General features: G+C 33.7%; 1 protein-coding gene across 1 annotated transcript in view; it reads right to left on the reverse strand.

The window, feature by feature from the left end:
* The window catches only part of LOC124357293 (translocation protein SEC63 homolog), a 61,796-nt gene that overhangs the window by 20,552 nt on the left and 19,510 nt on the right, over positions 1 to 21,734 (reverse strand). Inside the window, exons 8-12 of the mRNA XM_046808952.1 lie at positions 19,395 to 19,623; positions 18,753 to 19,046; positions 9,485 to 9,660; positions 7,316 to 7,654; positions 1,182 to 1,307 (exon numbers count right to left, since the gene is read on the reverse strand). Of these exons, the coding sequence (XP_046664908.1) occupies positions 1,182 to 1,307; positions 7,316 to 7,654; positions 9,485 to 9,660; positions 18,753 to 19,046; positions 19,395 to 19,623 (1,164 nt within the window). The remainder of the gene's footprint in view (positions 1 to 1,181; positions 1,308 to 7,315; positions 7,655 to 9,484; positions 9,661 to 18,752; positions 19,047 to 19,394; positions 19,624 to 21,734) is intronic.

Below are 21,734 nucleotides of genomic sequence, written 5' to 3' on the forward strand. Positions count from 1 at the left end.
TAGATTTTCTAAACCCGAATTGACAGTCAGTTAATACATCATTCTCTTCTAAATAAGAGACTAATTGTTCTTTAACTACCTTCTCCAAAACTTGGAAAATACACTTAACAGGCTAATCGCTCTACAGTTTGACATCACAGTAACGTCATCCGCTTTAAATAATGCAATTACTTTGGCAATCTTGAAAAAACATATGGAAATTTGCCTGTACGTATACTTAAATTAACTATGTGAAGAAGCGGAATGCAGAGGAATTGATAATTATCAATCAAGAGGGACGCGGATATGCAATCATACCCCGGAGCTGAGCCACCATGCGTGCTAGTAACGTACCGGTGAAGTTGTCTCAGTGATAGTGTGAATTGTGAATTCCGTGTTAACCATATAGTCATTGTCATCAACGAAAGGTGGACCGCTCGAGTCAATAGCCAGAGCTAAATTGTAACCTGCTTGTGCAAAATAATTATTAAATTCTTCAGCCACTTGTCGACATTGCAGTTTCACGTCTGAGTCCAAGTTCATGGTTTAATCATCTGTAAATTGTATAATGGGGAAACTGTTTTTTTTATTCACCCTACCAAATAATTAATTTATTATTTGCCAAAAAAGTTTCGGATTATCCTTACTACTAATAATTTTTTATCTGTAATAGTAAAATTTGATGATTTAATTTGCGAATTCAATCTGTTTCTCAATTGTATGTAGTATTCTCTTAGATTCAGATTGAACAGCTGTTTTTTTGAGGAGTTTGCTTATTTTATCCCTTTTCCTAATGCCCCTTACCAACTCTTCCGAAATCCATGGTTTAATATTTTTAATCTATGCTTCTCATTTGTAAGAATCTTCTTTGACTTTTCAGAAAAACTGTTTAAAATTTGTAAGAATAAGTTTGAACAAACATTGATGTCGGTGATATTTGTGACACAAGTCCAGTCGCAGTTCCCTAAGTAATTAGTAAGTAACCTTTTGTCAATGATAGTAGTTTCACTAGGAGTCTTATGAATTTGTCTTGGCATTTTAATATTCAGGGCAGTACAATAGTGGTCAGTAATACTAGTCTCGGTCACCAAACAGACTTTTTAAAAACTAAATCTATAACATGTAAACTTAAAAATATTAAATGGAGAATTAATACTTATACTATATGAAAAATATGTTTAAGAGTAAAAGTTCATAATAACCTCTGGAAAGTGTGGACAGTGAACGGAATGTGACATTTTGCTCCTTCCTTCCAGAACTCTATCTCTCTTTCCTATTCCAGATTGAAACTTGTCCCAGTCGTCATCATCTTCTTCCAAAGCTGCCGTCTAATAACACCAAAATTACATCAACAAATTTGTCAATCTTAGACTACTTTATTACCAACAAATATTTTCAGTTTTGATGATTTTTACCAAAACTAGTGAAAGAAACTTCTCAAACACTTTTAAGAATATTTGTATATATTATAGCCTATTTGTATACAGGGTGTATCTGTAATGCACGGAGATATTTCAGGAGGTGACTAAAATAAAGAAAATATGCCCTAAAATGCTTCTTTTCCCAGATATCCGCCATTTTGTTTTTTTTTATAAATAATTTATATCTATAGAACGACTTGACTGATTTTTGAATATTGCTCATTCATACAAATATCATGTTTGCAAAAAATAATCATTTAGTTCCTATAATCAGTTTCAAAATGGCAGCCAAATAAACTTTAATAACTTTGAAAGTTTCCTATACAGTGAATTAACTTTTGAAACAATTTATTTCTAAAATGTAAAAATTGTTAAAACAATGTTAAGCTCTTGCTTACTATTTTATTTCTTTATGATATTAATCAAAATACCATATTGAAGTGAATACAAATCAGCTAATAGTTTTGCATTGTTAGTAAATACATGGTCAACATAACCATTATTGTAATAACATTCAAAGTGTGAGATAGAGATTATTTGTTGGTATTGAACTGTTTTGTTAATTTTTTATTTTAATGGAATAGAAACTCTTTTTACTATTTAAAATAACTATCCTTACTCACATTAAGCAGATATGGTTTTTATTTATGTTTGGGCTTATGAAAACTGTTATAAAGCTGCTCGGTTGTATCAAGAAAGATTTCTGAACAGACGAAAGCCAAATCCTAAATCGTATGCTACTGTATTTAGAAGACTTACAGAAAATGGAAGTTTACTACCAAACTTAGATGGTAGAGGAAACCAAAGGGAAATTCGGACTCCTGAGTTAGAAGAGAATGTTTTACAACGTGTTTATGAAGAGCCTAATTTCAGTACAAGGCTACTGGCTAAGACATTATAGGTTTCCCATTCTACAGTAAGAAAAATATTGAAAAAAAACAGCAACTTTATCCTTATTACTCGTATATACAAGCTCTTAGTCCTGCTGACTTCCCAACTCGTGTAACGTTTTGTAACTGGTTTCTTCAGTAGACTATGAGATGTCCGGAATTTTTATCTTCATTGACATTTACAGATGAAGCTACCTTTTGTAGAGATGGTATCGTGAACTTACACAATACCCATTTGTGGTCTGATGAAAATCCACATGATGTTTTACAATTTGGACACCAACAACAATTTAAATTAAACATTTCGGTAGGTATTATTGATGATTGTTACTGGGGTCACATGTTTTACCTCCACAACCTAATGGCAATGCATACAGAAAGTTTGTAATCAATGACATTCAAGACATTATAGAAGATTTAGCCTACCTCTTGCAAGAAGGCAAAATGGATACTTAATGCATGATGGTACACCAGCACATTACACTTTGATGGTGAGGGAACATTTAAATGAAGTGTATTGTCAGAGGTGGATTGGTAGAGGTGGTCCTGTGACATGGCCTCCACATTCTACAGATATGAATCCCATAGATTTCTACGTTGGGGTCATATGAAATCTCTCTATTCAACACTGATTGTAAACCAAGAAATGCTTTACTAGCTTATTCAAGATGCCACTGCAATTATAAAAAATCAGCCAGGAGTTTTTAAAAGAGTGTGACAGTCTTTTGTAAGGCAACTTAATGCACGCATTGCATCCAATGGTGGTCATTTCCAGCACTTAATTTGAATGTTTGATTTATAAAGTTGAATTAGCCAAATTGTCCATAATAAACAGGTGAAATATGTTGTAATTAAAACATTTAAAACTAATTTTTGTCCAGTTTTCTCCATTTATTTTAATACTGGTCTTGTCTGTGTAAACTTTTGTACACACAATTTCTGTAAAGGCATCATAATTATGGACACTGTTTTAACGATAGTTTAAAAAGCTATTCAAATATAAATAAAATTAAATGGGATACAAAAAATTACTGTTGACAATTGAACTCAATCGGTCAAGCCGTTCTAGAGATATAAATTATTTAGTAAAAAGAACAAAATGGTGTATATGTGGGAAAAGAAGCATTTTAGTAAATAACTTTATGGGACATTATTCTTTTATTTTGGTTCATGGAATCACCACCTGAAATATCTCCGTGCATTACAGATACACCCTGTATAGGCTCAAATATGCCTTTATTCTCTGAAATGCCTTTCCTAAAAGAAAATATTCTTCAAAATTCATAAACAACCAAATTAAACACTCTAATTTTCATAAAGCAAACAAAATATATGATGTTAGATTTATAACAGAATATTTCGTTGTTTATATAAAACAAATAATATTCTATGAATGGCAAATAAATTTCTGATTTTTCACCAATAACAAAAAAACAATTTCTAGTGTTTTGTAGAAATAGTGACCTGAAAACAAACATAATAAGTGCCAAATTATAAAATCATCCAACTCTTTTACTAGTAGTAAAACAATGAAATCATATCCAATTAGAGGAGAAATTAATTGTAAAACTAAAAGTGTGATTTATTAATTTAATTAACATGTAAAATTTTTCAATGGATTGTTTTTGATTGACAACAAACCCATTGCATATAATAATGAATAATCATCGTTGTTCTTCTAAACAACAGGATAAAAAATTGGTTTCTCACCACGCAGTAGGCAATCCACAAAATTTTGAACAATGTTCTTCACTGAAAGGTATTTCCAAAGTATCTGAAGGTGGAAATAAAATTTATTTAGAAAATTTAGAACAGGCACAATTATCAACAATTATCAACAGTTAATATTACAATTAAAAGTACCCTTTGGTCTGATTTCTGGTACGTTATCACTCTAAACTCAAGCTTTACTGTAATATATTATATTTAAAACAAGGAGACAATGGACACATAAATAAAAACATAAGTAAATAAATAATACAGGGTGGCCACTCAAACCTCATTTCAAACTCCCAGTTTACCTCTGGTTTTCCAGGTCAAAAATTCCTGATTCTTTAGTTGATTTTCAAACCAAATAAACAACTGTAATACTATATTTAATCCTTATTCCAGTGAAAAGATGAAGTTTTATTGTCACCAGCTATACTTGCAGGAAATGTCACATGACGAAGCCGTGGTGGTCTAGCAAATTTTGTCACTACCGATATGAGAGAAATTCAGTGAAGATTCATCACTATCACGTTTTTATCGTCAGCTCCTTAGTTTTTATCTCTGTGTCTTTCGATATGTCAACATAACATAGTGTATACCAAGTAACTTTCCTTTTTGTGATGTTTGGAAAATATATGTATCCAATGGACAAACAATTATCAACACAGTGCTACTGCAGGGCACACTCCAGTCCAGCATTACAAGTCAGAGGTCTGTGGTGCGCTAACACTTGCTACAAGATGATTTTGCTGGTACACATGGTTGGTTCAGTACGACCAACAAACAAAGCAAATACTTTCATCTTAACTTTACTTTTAATTTTGACCTTTTGGAAAAAACAAGCATAAGAATCCCATGCTACTTCAAAGGAATTTGCAAAGATTAGGGAATAAATATATGTCTACAACTACAAGCAATATCCTCTGCCTTCTCCTTTTAAATAAAATACATGGTAGCTTCCAGAATATGTTCCATTTAAGTACACAAAGTACAACTTGCATATAAAAGAAAATTAGTGATCATCTGTCTACCGTCGAGCAGCTAACCTGCACATAAAAGCAGCAAAAACACTGGTGTTGACAAATCAGACATATAATTTACGAACTTTAATTACAATATACATTAGGCTATTTTGTAACTGTATGTTTTTAATTGTGTTTATACACAAAGAACTACAAAAAAATTTAGCAATCAGTAATTTGCATACTGTCGATCAGTTATTGCCCACAAATACACGTAGCAGACTCACGCCAAAATAAATATAGAAAATACTAACAATAATCAAAGTATTATTTGTTAAACTACAATCATTTGTTTATCTGTCTACATATTTTCATACAGAAAGTAAAAAATGCACGAGCAATCAGTAATTTGCGTACTGCTGATCAATCAGTTGTCATTCGTGAATACATGTATTTGGATTTGAGATTCAGCATTCACATATCACTAGTTGTAATATTCAAAAGCGTAATTTTCCAAGTGTATTTTAAGCACTTCTCTTGGTATTGGAATTGAGTGAAAAGACCACATTATAGAGTATCAGAATTATTCCATCCCTAGTAGAAACTTAGAGACATTTAATTCACGATCTTCAGAATAAGTAGACAACAGTACAGAACAGAACCTTCCATAATTATCCCCAGAATACGAGCACAATTAATGTTATCAATTACTGATTTTTAAATATTTTGTTTGCCCTTTAAGATAATGCAATAATAGAATCATCCCAACACAGCAACACAACTACAAAGTAAATAAATACAAGAAAGGCTGTGGTTCAAGTCAGAACATGTTCATTAGATTGTAGTGAAGGATTACCCCAAAACAACATGTCGTTAGGCTCCTCATATACGTTGAACTATTCGGTTTGAACAGTTTGAATACTGTTCAACCGATCATCATGAGTGCGGGGAAGTTGTTCAGCTAATAATTGAATGATTTATTGGAGAACTGCTGGCCCTCTGCAGACTGGCAACAATATTAAACTGTGTTTAGACTGGCAAGTAAAGTTGTGAAAGAATTTGTTTGAATTGCAACTGCTGTTGTATAATGTGATCAAGACAAGAAATTTTACTTGTGAGAACTGTCACAAGTACTTACTGTGGATGTATTGCTGGTTGTTGATGGAGATAATACAAAGTCTGTTCACATACGGCAGTGATGTCTCGGCAATGTTTATAATTGAAATTTTAATGGCCCACGCTGCTTCCCAGTTCTTGAAAACAACTGTCCAACATTGGTTGTGGCAGCAGTTTCAAGAGTTTTTGTGGCACAAAAACAGTTATATTATTATTATATTTAATAATACTGTCATACAAAAAACTAGCGCAACTTTTAGTAAGTGTAAACGCAGCTAGTTCAATTAGGTTTGGATGTGACCGTGATATCAAAACATAACATCACTTTCTTTGTTTTAGTCTATGTAATCTGAAGTCTATTCGGAATGTATGTGTATGAGCAATTATTTATAGAACAACTGAGGCGTCACCGAGGTAACAGTGGCAAGCAGTGGCAGTGAGCATTAGAACAGCAACTTAAAGTTTAAGTTTGTATTCCACATGCAGAGAATGCTCGCCACTGGCCACAATAGACGTGAGCAGCATGACGGTACCACATGGTGTTGCTGATCCAGGACCAATTTTAGTCTTTAAATATTTCTCCTGGCCTTTAGCCCTCAGCTCATTCTGTCGTTTCTGTGATCATGTTGGATCCAAATGCCACCTTCTTGGCTTTACTTGTCGCAAACCTCTATTTTATTCTCCAAAAGAGTCTTATCAGGTGTGGTAAAAATCCAACTCACATTCTGGTCTACTCAAAAAAACCGGGTTCCATCTCTTGTCAAATACTTAAACAGAAGATAATATTCCCAGAACATAACTCTAAGTCTGTTTATAGAGTAACAAACAGTTATAAACACTGTAAATTTTAGTTATGTGTAATCTACCTCAAAAATATTTTCAAAATGCTATTTTCACTCAAGAATAAGAGTTCAGAGATCCATTTTGGTGACTGAATAAAACTAAAAAAACTCAGAAAACCACTATTTGTATCGCGGCCACTACCTTATTGCCGCTTTACTTTCTTGATTTCATACGTTCTTATAAACGGGAAAATTGTTTTTGTTTCCCCGGTTCTACAGGAAGATTTCCCGGCTTATTAGGAAGATTTCCTAGTCCATTACATTCCCGCCTTATTTCCAGTTGGCCACCCTCTAATAATTATTTAGTTGAAAAAACATTATAGAAAACTAAAAAAAAAAACCTATCCACTAGGTATATTATGACAATAACAATTATAAGTATTATTAATACTAACCTTTTTACTGTCGGTTTGGCTACCTTCATCATCAGATTTTTCAGCCTCATCATCTGATAAATCACTTTCATCAGCATCACTCCTGTCCCCAGCTCCATCAGCTTTATTTTCTAATGTTGATTTCTCTTTCTTTTTTTCAGTTTTATCTTTTTCTAATTTTTCTTCGGTCTCTTCTGTTTTTTGAACTGAGTTCTGTGCTATCTTTTCCTTATTTTCCTTACTAAGGTTATTTTGTTTTACTGCATCTTTTACAATTTGTCTTTTGTTCGGTGGCTGCTTTTTACCACTCTTTTTACCTTTCTTCTGTTGTTTCTGCCAAACTGGCCTTTTTTCTTTAACCTAAAAAATGAATAGTAAATGATGTTTCATCCAACAAGTGATTGATGTTAAAACCTTCAAATAGTTTTCCATTTATACACAACATGTTAAGTTTACCAGAACTTAATAAAATGTAATTTTTACAACATCCCCAACATACAGCTTTTCAATATTTAAAAATAAGGTACAGTATGCACCCACTTCACAGCTGTCGAATTGTCGAATTAACCACCTATCACTTAACCATCATTGAACTAGGAAGTAAGTTACATATATATTTTAACTGCACTATGCAATAACAAAAAAAATCACAAAGCCTTAGCTCTTAGTTGTCTCTTGTTCAGTTGTGTACAGTATTACTTATAGTTAGTTATGTACTTTTGTAAATGTAGTGGATTTTATTCTCTTCATTAATTCACACAATAAGTGGAGACCTAGACAAGTTACTACGAGACAAACAAATAACATCAGACTCATTTTGATATTTTATAGCCTGGTGATTGTTTAGTATGATTTTCATTTTAACCAACAATGTCTTTATCCGAATAAGCTTTCCTTAGATATTGGTTAAGGAGTTGTTTACTGTATTCAGAGTGAATAAAACCAATTTAACCCTTTGAACCCCAGACCAAAATATTGACGGTGGGAAAAAAGTACCAAAACCATTTGACCTAAGAACTACAGAGAATCCCCAGAACAGAAACAGCTGTATTGCATACTGTTCGTAAAAAATTAATATTTGTGCTATTTTTTATGCTATTGTCTTGTATTACACACCAAAATGTCCAGAATGAAATTGTGTACACAGAAAAAGTTTAGTCTGAAGTATACAAAATTGTTTAACAACATTAAAATAACTTTAAAATATATGTTTATAGATTTTTAAGTAAAAAAAAATAATTTTAAGATTTTTTTAATTCAAAAATAAGAAAAATTTTTACCATGGGCACCCACATTTTATTTTGCTAAATTTAGTTTTATGTATGTACAAAAACAATTATATTGATATCTCTAAAGATAAAGATTTTGCAACCGCGATCTCACTGAGGCCGGTTGGTCATTGTCCGGAGTAGTCCTAGCGGCGGCGTTACCGCTAATAGCTGACTAAATGGCATTTCTTCGTCATCTGAGTCCGAGATAGTTGGCCTATAGGTAGGATCAACATCAGTGTCATCACTGAAAATTGATGAGACATCAGACCAATCGTCATCTGATAGGTCAACATCCAGTTGTCTGTCCAATTCACTCGGGTGATTTACAATGTTGTCACTCATTGTTCACAGAACTGATTATTACTAAAAGATTAAAACTAAAGAAAAAATGACTAAAAACAGTCCTCAATTACAACATTTAACTCAATTCACACGCACAAAGACAGTATACGTAACATTAGACCGCTTTGTAAACAGATACAGCTGTAGCAACAAAGAGTAATATATTTTTTTGGGCATAGTTATTTTAAATACACTATATTACTAACAAAAAATTTGTATTTTACTAAAATACTCATAAATATGTATTAATACTCGTAAAATAAGCATTTTACGGTTTCAAATAATATGTATTAAACGCATATACCATGGCGACGATATCACGTCGCCCGGGGATTCTCGCATCTTCATTGGCGACAATACATCGTCACCACGCAATCTTCGCATATTTTCTCGGCGACGATATTTCGTCGCCTGGGGTTCAAAGGGTTAACTAACAAATTTCTAATTAACAAAGAAACAATCCATTCACAAGCAAAGGAGTTGTCAGTAATTTAATATCCTACCTTGAGTCACTGAGAAATCTATTACTAAATTTATTCTACTGTATTTCTTTCTAAAAGCCAAAAAATATTGTTACCTGTTCTTCTTTTTTTTCTTCAGTTTCAGCATTTGCATCAGGTTTTTCTTCTTCACAATGTTTTTCTTGAGCAGTCTCATCACCAAACAGTATACTCATGTTCTGCCGGTACAATGTGCATGTGACTGTCACAATGGCCCCAGCAGTAATCACAGTGCAAGCTTCATCGTCCAATACTGTACAACATACTTTATTAATATTCATTTATTAAATTTAATGTACCATCAGTATGTCTGATAAGTATGAGAGTATCCTATTTCACTGGTCGGAAGTGTGTATTAGTTTAACCTTAATTTGAATAAAGCAATATGAGCTCAAACTAAACAACTTACCAAGTTTACTTTTGTTGGAACATGTTTTATCTGTTATTCAATTTATAGGCCTTGTACAGGAGAATCTCAACTATTTTTTCAGATTATTTAAATGTATATGCCATTCAATATCAACTAAATCAGAATATTGGAAAAGTACAACTGTAATGTAAATGGTAGAAGTATTCCTGTACATTTAAATTTATGTAGCAGCAATGCTCCCACACTGGAACACAAATATCTCAAATAATTCTAAAATGCTTAGACTTATGAAGTGTACCAAATGTTTGTATGTAGGACAGAAGGTGTTTGAAATTGAGATAATACTGTATAGTATAAATAATAGACAATATTCATTATTTACATATTCATGAAGAACAGTACAGGCGTCAATATGGTTAATAACACGAGGAATTTATACTATACAAAGAATTTTGTTCATAGTTATACAATACAAGGTTGTCTTTTTGATGTCAGAGAGAGTTCTTGTCTTGGACTGCGCTGTGTTAGTTGTTCAAAAATTCGGACTCGGAGTAGTAGGGTCTTTCTTGGAGCCATTTCGTCAACTGGTTCTTGAAACGATGAGGTGGATGATTCTTTAGTTGATGGGGCAAGTGTTTGAAAAAAATGCTCCTTTGTATGAGAGTTTCTTCTCAATTAGGCTTAGGTGGTTTGGTGGCAAGGTGAAGCTTGTGATGTCTTATTTGTTGCGTAGCGACTTCAAGTAAAATTTTTTTCTGGATGTAAAGAGATGTTTATGTAAGAATTTTTAATTCTTTAAAGGGTTCCCGTCAGTTTTCTTCGTGGTGTAGTCCTGCTAGGCATTTTATTGCTCTTTTTTGTTGGATAAGAATCTTTCCCTTATTGAATGATGTTGTTCCTACCCAAGACACTATGCCGTATCTCATTTAGAAGAGAGCAAAGTAAGCAACTTTGGCCACATCAAAACCACATACTTGCTTAATTCTGTGAATTACATAGATATTAGAAGAGAGTTTCTTACTGAGCTGGCCAATGTGTGGCTTCCAGGAAAGTTTCTATCACAAAAAACTGTAGATTTCTGTAGATCATGTGCTCGTCAATAGTGCTGTCTAAATATTTTGTTATATCGCTTTAATTCCAGGTGCTGGGTTCTTGATTTTGTTTTTGTGTTGAAAATCATTTTACTATCATTTAAACTAAATCTTTATTTATGAAGTAATGTATAGCTTGATGAAGCATGCAATCGTGTTTGCTTCAGTGTTTTATTGACTTTGTTTGAGATAATTAGTGCAGTATCGTCTACATACATTACAGTGGAGCAGGCATCGTTCAACCGCTTGGCATGTCATTTGTTAGGAGGAGGAAGAGCCACTGGTCTGAGTACAGATTCTTGTGAGACCCCTCTTCTCACATAAGTTGTTATGGATTGTATTTTATAGTTTGTATTATCTTGGGTGTAGTTTATTTCCATAAATTGCTTTCTTTCTTTAACCCATTGAGGAACTTGCCAAAGTGTCACTCGTTGTGCTCTTTCTAGACGTTAACGATCATGTATTTGTTTGTTTTTTCCGCTAGATTGTAGTTTTTTGCCCTTGTGCATCCTTATAAACAATTATTTTGTTTCGATTCGTTATGTTTGCATACTGAAACCAAAACTAATAGCTTGTTTTGTTACTGTTTACATTTTGGCATATGCTCAATTTTCGTCACTTCAATTTTTATTTCGTTACTTAAATCCTATGTAATGTGTTCTCAATGTTTAGTGTTTAACTGTTTATAGTTGCTGAATGAGCTTTTAGTTCTTCCACTACCTCATGGAACAAGCCAATTTGCGAGTAGTATACTTTGGCCGTTCCTGGGACAACGCACCCGAGACCGGTTCTGGGACAAACCGTGTGAGACCGAATCTGGGACAGAATTTTTTAGAGAGCGACTAAGAGTGTGAGTATGGGTGGTCTACGTTTGGAAAACGTCAAATTACGTTTAGAGAACGTCAAATTACGTTTAGAGAACGTCAAATTACGTTTGGAGAACGTCAAATTACGTTTGGAGAACGTCAAATTACGTTTATGAACGTTAAATTACGTTTATACTTAAACGCCAAATTACGTTTATACTTAAACGTCAAATTACGTTTATACTTAAACGTCAAATTACGTTTATACTTAAACGTCAAATTACGTTTATGAACGTTAAATTACGTTTATACTTAAACGTCAAATTACGTTTACGTAAAATTACGTTTGGAGAACGTCAAATTACGTTTAGAGACCGTCAAATTACGTTTAGAGAACGTCAAATTACGTTTAGAGGACGTCAAATTACGTTTAGAGAACGTCAAATTACGTTTAGAGAACGTCAAATTACGTTTAGAGAACGTCAAATTACGTTTAGAGAACGTCAAATTACGTTTGGAGAACGTAAAATTACGTTTGGAGAACGTAAAATTACGTTTGGAGAACGTAAAATTACGTTTGGAGAACGTAAAATTACGTTTAGAGAACGTCAAATTACGTTTGGAGAACGTCAAATTACGTTTAGAGTACGTCAAATTACGTTTGGAGAACGTCAAATTACGTTTATACCGGCGCGGTTCTGACTACCCGTACTCACACTCTTAGTCGCTCTCTAAAAAATTCTGTCCCAGATTCGGTCTCACACGGTTTGTCCCAGAACCGGTCTCGGGGTGCGTTGTCCCAGGAACGGCCAAAGTATACTACTCGCAAATTGTCTTGTTCCATGAGGTAGTGGAAGAACTAAAAGCTCATTCAACAACTATAAACAGTTAAACACTAAACATTGAGAACACATTACATAAGATTTAAGTAACGAAATAAAAATTGAAGTGACGAAAATTGAGCATATGCCAAAATGTAAACAGTAACAAAACAAGCTATTAGTTTTGGTTTTAGTATGCAAACATAACGAATCGAAACAAAATAATTGTTTATAAGGATGCACAAGGGCAAAAAACTACAATCTAGCGGAAAAACAAACAAATACATGATCGTTAACGTCTAGACAGAGCACACGGGTAGTCAGAACCGCGCCGGTATAAACGTAATTTGACGTTCTCCAAACGTAATTTGACGTTCTCTAAACGTAATTTGACGTTCTCCAAACGTAATTTGACGTTCTCCAAACGTAATTTTACGTTCTCCAAACGTAATTTTACGTTCTCCAAACGTAATTTGACGTTCTCTAAACGTAATTTGACGTTCTCTAAACGTAATTTGACGTTCTCTAAACGTAATTTGACGTTCTCTAAACGTAATTTGACGTTCTCTAAACGTAATTTGACGTTCTCTAAACGTAATTTGACGGTCTCTAAACGTAATTTGACGTTCTCCAAACGTAATTTGACGTAAACGTAATTTGACGTTTAAGTATAAACGTAATTTAACGTTCATAAACGTAATTTGACGTTTAAGTATAAACGTAATTTGACGTTTAAGTATAAACGTAATTTGACGTTTAAGTATAAACGTAATTTGGCGTTTAAGTATAAACGTAATTTAACGTTCATAAACGTAATTTGATGTTCTCCAAACGTAATTTGACGTTCTCTAAACGTAATTTGACGTTCTCTAAACGTAATTTGACGTTTTCCAAACGTAGACCACCCATACTCACACTCTTAGTCGCTCTCTAAAAAATTCTGTCCCAGATTCGGTCTCACACGGTTTGTCCCAGAACCGGTCTCGGGTGCGTTGTCCCAGGAACGGCCAAAGTATACTACTTTTACGTAATTCAGAAGTAGACAGATAATTGGACAGTGATATTGAGATATCAAAGTTCAGAAGTAGACAGATAATTGGACAGTGATATTGAGATATCAAAGATACTCAAAGGCTGATACAAAAGTGAATTATAAAAATTAGATTAATGGTCATTGTAGGTAATGTAAATAGTTTATTTTAATTATCATTTCAATGATAACAATTGAATGTAACAAACAGTTTTATCTCATCTCTCAGACAACTAATTCAGGAGCTTGTCATTAAATCATAAAAGAAGTGAAAAAATGTAAGGGAATTTTGATTTTTTTGTTATTATGCTTTATAATTATTAAGAAATCCAATAAAAGTTGTTTTACATGTAAAAAACATTGTGCTGTTTTGAACAAAAAAATTATTGAAATAGATAAATATTGACAGTTGCTTTTGATGTTTTGTTTTTCTCACTAAAAAAATGTGTAAATATATACTAAAAGCAATTAAATACAAAATTATTTGGAGAAAGCAACAAACACTATTGTAGAGCAACCAAATAGACTAAAATGTCCTGGAAAATTAACTAATTTATCTGTATCCAAACTCATTCTATTAATATTGTAGTACTCCCATGCATTTTTGCCAAAATCAATTAAATCATTCAGTCCTAGACAGGCTAGGTTAACTGCTTCCTCAATGGGTCAAGGTAGCTTTTAAACAATTCTACTTCTTTTTCTCCTTTGCCTAGGGATCTTAGTTTATAAAGTAGCTGGTCATAGTTAAGGCAGTTGAAAACTTCACTGATAAAGACTTTAAACAGCTTTCGTCTAGCTAGTCTATAATTTGTTCTATCAGCTGTAACAGCACTGATGTTGTTGACCTACCCCTAAGGAATCCATGTTGTTTGTTTGTCAGTAGGTTGTGCGGTTCAAGGTGGTTTAGGAGTCTTACAAGGACAATTTTTTCAATTATTTTTATAAATGTCAGGGCAAGGGAGATTAGTCTGCAGCTGCCAAGTTCACTTTGTGGTCCTTTATTATATTTAGGGTATATTTAGGAGGTTTTAAGAAGAGTTGGAAAGGTGTCATGTTGTAGGGGTTTGTAAAAAAAAAAAAAAAATAGTTTCACTTAATAAATAGAGCCATGGAAGAGTTGTATTTAATAAAAACAAAATAAAACATAAATATTTCACCATAAATGATGGTTTTCAGTTGTAAGTGAAATAGGAAATTCAAATGAAATATTTGTTGGCCACTATTTCTTAAATACAGTATCATGCAGTAATGCAAGCACCTGATGCCAACTATTGCATACCCAACACTTGAAAGAAGTGAATAGTTTTATTAATACATTTACTGCGGGTGACGAGCATGCTCGTCATGCGAACGTGGCGCACCGGGCAAGCTCGGCATACAGCAGCTGCTTTCATATTGCCTCAGTGTGAGCTGAGTAGTTGCCTGGGAAGGCTATAACACTCATAGCGAGGTGTACCTGTTTCGGTGAGTCAGTTGGTGCGATTCGTCGCTGGTTCACCATTTTCGTTTGTTGTGTATGCTTTGCAATATTGTGTGAGTAGATTATACTGTTATAGGTTCACTGGTCAACCTGGCTTGCTCGTTCCCATTCCAGGTGACAATAAACCAATTGACTGGTTCAATCTCCTTCTTAACACCGTGTTTTTAGAGAATAGAATATCATTAGACAAACCAACCTGTATGCCCTGGAACTATTTTGTGGTCCCACCACTACTCCCGCGTCTCGCATAACCAAATGGAAGGACTTAGTGATGGCCGAACTAAGAACATTCTTAGGCCTTCTACTGTTGACTGGCAACATCAGACTGAATCGATTGAACGACTATTGGAAAACTCATCAGTTGTTGAACTTTCCTATGTTCAAGGAGTACATGTCTCGAGATCGATTTCTTGGCATTTTGAGATGTTTGCATTATTTAAGAGTTGATACCCCTGATCACCCCGAACCTGCTAACGACCGGCCTTTTAAAATTCAAAATATTGTTGATTATTTCAACAATAAGATGCGACAGATCTATTATCCCGACCGTGAACTGACAATCGACGAAGAGATGGTACTGTGGCATGGCAGACTGGTCTTCCTGCCAGTACGTAAAGGGCAAGCACCACGAATATGGAATCAAAATTTATTCCCTGAATGTACCCGAGGGACTCATGCTGCGCTTCCATGTTTACATGGAGACCCATGACTCTTGTAGTGGCAAAGCTCATACCATCAAAGTTGTCATGAAGCTGATGAGTGACTTCCTGGGAAAAGGCCATTCCCTGTTCATGGATAATTTTTATAATAGTTTTGTCTTATCATCCAAACTTCTACGTCACTCAACCTACACTACCGGCACCCTACGCATCGACAGACTCCATACACGTCCAGTAGTGAAGGCAAAGGCATTGGGCAAATGTGAAACGATAGCGAACTATGCCCAAAGTATCATGATTTGAAAATGGAGTGATAAGCGGATGGTGACCTACATCTCCACACAATATGACAACGAGATGGTCCAAACTACCAACAGGAGAAACCAAAAACGAACGCTGCCAAAACCAATCTTGTACTACAACTCTCACATGAAGGGGACTGACCGCTTGGACCAAATGATACCTTATTATCCCTGTGAGTGCAAGACCCTGCGATGGCACAAGAACATTTTTTTGCACTTTCTCCAGGTTGTTGTAGTAAATTCTTTTTACCTGTACAACATGTACAACTCAGATAGACTGTCCCTGTATTACTTCCGAGTTCGTGTTCTTAAAGACCTGCTTCCTCCAAAGGAAGCCCCACTGCTCATCACACCGACACGCAACAGCATGCATCGTCTCTCTAAACTAACGAAGCGCAAAGAAAACGGCAAGTCAGTTACCCGGAGGTGCCACGTTTGCTACCAAGAAGGCAAGCGTAAGGAAACTGTACTGTTGTGCAGTGTGCCCTGACGAACCAGGTCTGCGTGCACTCAGTTGCTTTGATAAGTATCACGAGTACAAATAATTAGTTTTTTGGCGGTGGGTGGGGATGTACATAGTTTTTTTTCTCATTTTTACTCGGAGAGGGGGGAGTGTTAACTGTTTTTTTATGTTGTATATTTTTCAAACTAATATGTAATATATACGTGTAATTGATGTACTATCTACGTGTCATTCATGTACTATATACGTGTATTTGCGAGTGTTTGTGCTGAAACCTAGTGCGCTGCAAGCACATACAACACGGGGACTGGCACCCGGTGCGGATGACGAGCAGACTCGGCACGGACATGACGTCACCCGTTCCGGCCAACGAAGCTTCCAAGATACCTTGGACAACCCTTTTGGCTATCCTGACTCAGTTTTGGATAAGTAAAAAACGAAAAAAATTCCTGCATTTTCTGTCGCCAGTAAGTTTGTCATCTGCAGTGAATGAGTTAATTAAACAACGCTTCGACACAGATGATGAAGTGAAAGAGGCAGTTAAAGACTGGTTATCTCTGCAGATGGCCAATTTCTACAACATAGGCATTCAAATGTTTGTTGAACGATGTGGCAAATGTTTAAATAGGTATGGAAACTATGTAGAAAAATAAAGAAATATGTAAGAATGTAAATAAAACTATTGTTTTGGAAAAAATTTTGGATTTTATTGTTTTCTTAACCGGACTTTACTTTTAGAATAACCGTTGTATATTATTTGAAAAATATTAACCCTTTGAGTCCATTTTACCAAAATCATATGCATAAAGGGTCAGGCCATATTATTAAATTTGCAAATTTTTAGAAAAAAGTGTACAGCAACCAACCATACAACAGATTTGTATGATTCTTTCGTTGTTTTTTTTTTTTTTGCAGAAATAAATAAAATTAATTGACTGCCTAGAGTATTGAATAAACTAAAGTAAAATCATTAAAAAAATAATATTTAAAAGCAAATGAATTATGTACATGACAGAATTTAACAAGGAAATGTCTATATGCCAAATAGTTGGAGACAGTTTATTTGAAGAATTAGTGAGTGTGTTCCATATAAGGTAATCAGTCAATTTTCATTGGGCGAGCAAAACCAGCAGGCACCCATCAGAACGCTCTGCACAGGTACAAGAGAGAACAGTAGTAAAAATAAGGCACAGAATCAGTTAAGAAAGGGGAGGCAGTTGGAACGAATGTTTGTGTTAAATAAAGTATTGACCCAAGTGCCATGTGTCATATTTACTTCTAACAATTTGGAAGTCTTAAGTCAAAACATTCTTTATTTACAGAAATTCAGAGAATTGTAATGATATCAATATATTTAAACAGGAAAATAACAATTAAAATTTTTATAATTTGTAGTATTCAAATGTAAGTATCCCTCCAACGAGAATTCGTCCAGTGAGTGCAATGGATGGTTTATATGCCATTTACGTTTTACAGATAACTCATGATAAATATTTTGTGAAATACATAATTGGTAGATCTACCGCAAACGCAAAACGGCGGACATGAACCGGCTAGTCAGCAGTGCAGACACTGATAATACACACGTAAAATATTTAAAATGTTTGTTTTATTTAATGAATTGTATGTTTCATTATGTAGTTTTACTTGTTTTTTAAAGTATTTGACTTCCGTGTTTCTGTAAGTCTGACAATGGGACATTTGTCCCGAAACATGTAATGAGAATCTACAAAAGTCAATTTCAGAACTTTTGACAAGGTAAAGTACCATGATACTGTGCTCAGCTTACTGTTTACAAAAGATGCAGAATACTCACTATCATATCATACTTGTAAAAACTAACTTGTCCGTAGTATTTTCTATATACATTTTTTATGATTCTTTCAAGAAAAGTATTCATTAGAATAATGTTTGACACAGAGAATGTTAACAATGATCCTATAAAACTTTATCACTTGGCAAAAACCTGTAAATACTAACACGTTTTCACTTTAAAATACTCATTGTGTTGTTATGCAACAACAAAAAATAGTAACACAAATATACGTTTTTAATATATATTTTGTAATTTAGGCGTCTCTAAAATCAAAATGGTGTAAAGAGTTCATTTTAAGCTTCGTCGCCGACTTAAGATCTCTTTAGATGAATATGGCTTCAAATTCCAGGAGGCAAGTCTGTGACAGGGTCAGATTACAGATGCTGCACTAAGAGGAAGGTGAAGTGGAGCTAACATCAATATTTACATAGAATCAACCCTTCCGGCCACAGCTACATAATGTGTAGGAAACTCAATAATGTTACGATAATAAGCACAAATCCTCACCTTCTGTTCTAACTTGAAAATCAATCAGAGGCATTTTAGCTATGACTTTCATGACATCATTGTACTGTTCCTCGGTAAAGAGCCGTAGGATACTACGTCTGTCTTCGTTCTTCAGTTGAGCAAATTGCTGAATACTCTTGATGTACCGTTTCTTGCTGAGGAAATACTTGATATTGTCTTCATTGACATGGGGAAGCTGCAACAGTGGACTCTTGTACTCCCACAGTGCTTGGACAATCATCGGACATAGTTTCATACACCACTCAATCGTCTCCACTCTGATAACTCGATGCACTGAAACACACGTTAACACATGGACTATTTAGTGAAAACAGATTCAATTGATTCCTTAGTAGAGAAGCACGCTTGTACTACAACTACTGCATAAGAAATAAGAATTTCAATTTAATAATTAATTTGATTTATTTCAGAGTAGACACTAATGCAATCACTACCGCTTTTTAGTATAACAGGGATGACCAAATGTCATGCAATTTGTAAGGATCATAAGTTTTACAATAGATTTTACATGATTTAAAAAACCATAACTAATGACAAGATAGACTGGTTACAAACACAATAACCACATATTTTGTTGTTGCCTCAACTAATAGTCATTTCATCGTCAGGTAACCGACTCACCTCGGCGAGCGTATCCCATCATAATCAGCTGAGAGACACAGTTGACCATCTCCTGTATTAGGTAGGGACACTTGCGCACAATATACATACGGTCCTTGTCCAGTGTCAAGGGGTTCAGCTGCATGCGTGACAGGTGGGCGTAGATCAGTGCTCTTGCCTTTATAGAGTACAGGTAGCACAACGGTCGTTCCTTGTTTTTTTCTCCCAGATTTCCAATTTGCTTGATAAGCTGAGGACATCACTCGCCTTTAAGTAATTTCATACTAATTTGTAATAATGTAAAAAGTACTGTTTAAATAATTCGATTATTTTTCTATAGCGAAACTTCAAAACAGGTTTAGAGTTTGTTTTTGATTATTGGAGGTTTGTGAAAGTAACAGGATTTCTTGGTATTTTACCATTGTTCAGTGATACAAGAAATCAGTAATCTGATCTCTTCCCCTGGTAAATACTATCTAACACATATCCACAATCTAGGTTCAAATAAATAAATTATAACAATGCATTGTACCACAAATAAGTTATGACTCACAGCAAATTTGTTGTTTCAACTCAATACACGTTATTTCTAAAACACGTACATAACAAATCAAACACTATTTATTAACCCTTCCACCACGACTAGCACCTACAAACACGGAACTGATGATTCTTTACACGCAGCTAGTGTCTATAAACGCAAAAAGCTTTACTGTTGAAATGGTAAAGAATTAGTTCTCAAAACATCCCTAAGAGAGCATGTCGATGTTCCTTGTGACTGTCAAGACTAAACAAAGCACTTTGTCATCATTGTTGTTATGTGTAACGGTTGACAATAGGCTAGAAAGCAATGGCCACCATTATAAACTGTATTGGCCTATAGACATGTTTGTTTTATTCAGCTGTTAAATCATGTGTGTTGGTAAACAAAGTTTTCCTACATTTTGAAGCATACTATTGTAATTCTAATTGTGTTTTAGTTTGTTTTTACAGAGTTGTTTGTTGTATGGGCTAATCCAGACGATCCAAATTTTGATGAATTTTTAAGAATATTATGAACACTTCCTCCTCAAGTACGATCGATTTTGATGCTACCGAAAATAAAGAGGAAGAAAATATAATTCATCATAACCTAAGATAAAGTGATGAGGACATGGATGTTAATGATGGTTCTGTTTTACTCAGAATAAATAAACTAGAATTAATCTAATTTTAAAATTTTTATAATTTTACTAAGAACAATGCAGTTTTAGTGCATTATTTTGTATTTTATGTGCAATACTTTATATGTATTTTGTATATTATAACATTTAAATTATACAACTCCAATGCATTTATTCTAAATAAATAAAGTTTTATAAGTAATATTTTCAGTTACTCTTTACAGACTATCTTATGAATTTTATATTTTTACCGAACTTATTTATTTTTGTGTACTAATTATGCAGAAACTTCAGTTACAATTTACTCATTATAAATAAATGTGGCGAAACCTATCATGTAGTGTTTCTTTGTGCATTATCAGTCATCTGCTATTGACTAAGTTGTCTAATTTAATGTTGAATTACTATTTTATAGGACTATACTAAAATAATAAATAGGTCATTAGTGAAATTTTGTGAAGTGTTCAGTGAATAAATGTTGGTGCTTATGTATGATAAGTTTCATTCTTTAAGAATTAATTGGAAGAAATGTAGATGTTAATATAATCCAGCTCAATTTCACCAAAAATATTTAAGACTATTTGAACATAATAATATTGAAAATAATATTAACAATACTATCATTAATGTCCAATAAATATTTATTACTTATTTCTCTATAAAATTATCAAAGGTATCTAGATTATTAATTTAATTGATAACAATAAAATTAGACAATCACAAGTTAAGGATTTTCAAGTGCCAACAAGTTGTTTTGTCATTGATAAAGATTGACAAACAGCCTACAAGAGAATTACATTAACCCTTTGAGTGCCACGCGAAGTGGTGGAGGTCATGCAGCCAGTGCCAATCATTTGTGACAGGCCATTCCCCTCAGTGCCAAGCACTATTTTTATGTTACTGCAGTATTTTACTAAAAAATTAACATCTTCCTTAAAAATTAACATAATTGGACACTTTTTGCTTTATTATGTAGGGCAAGATACAGGCTACAAATTGGTATATATATATATATATATATATATATATATATATATATATATATATATATATATATATATATATTGACCATAAATTAAAAAATATTTATATATGTGTAAACAAAAATACAAAATCAAAAAAACATTTGTTTTGTTTAAGATACAAAAAGTATTTATTTATTTTTGTTTTATTAGTGTTATGTGCCAATTTTATGTTC

Source organism: Homalodisca vitripennis, chromosome 3 (genome assembly GCF_021130785.1).
Source record: "Homalodisca vitripennis isolate AUS2020 chromosome 3, UT_GWSS_2.1, whole genome shotgun sequence".
In the NCBI taxonomy this organism is placed as follows: Eukaryota; Metazoa; Arthropoda; class Insecta; order Hemiptera; family Cicadellidae; genus Homalodisca; species Homalodisca vitripennis.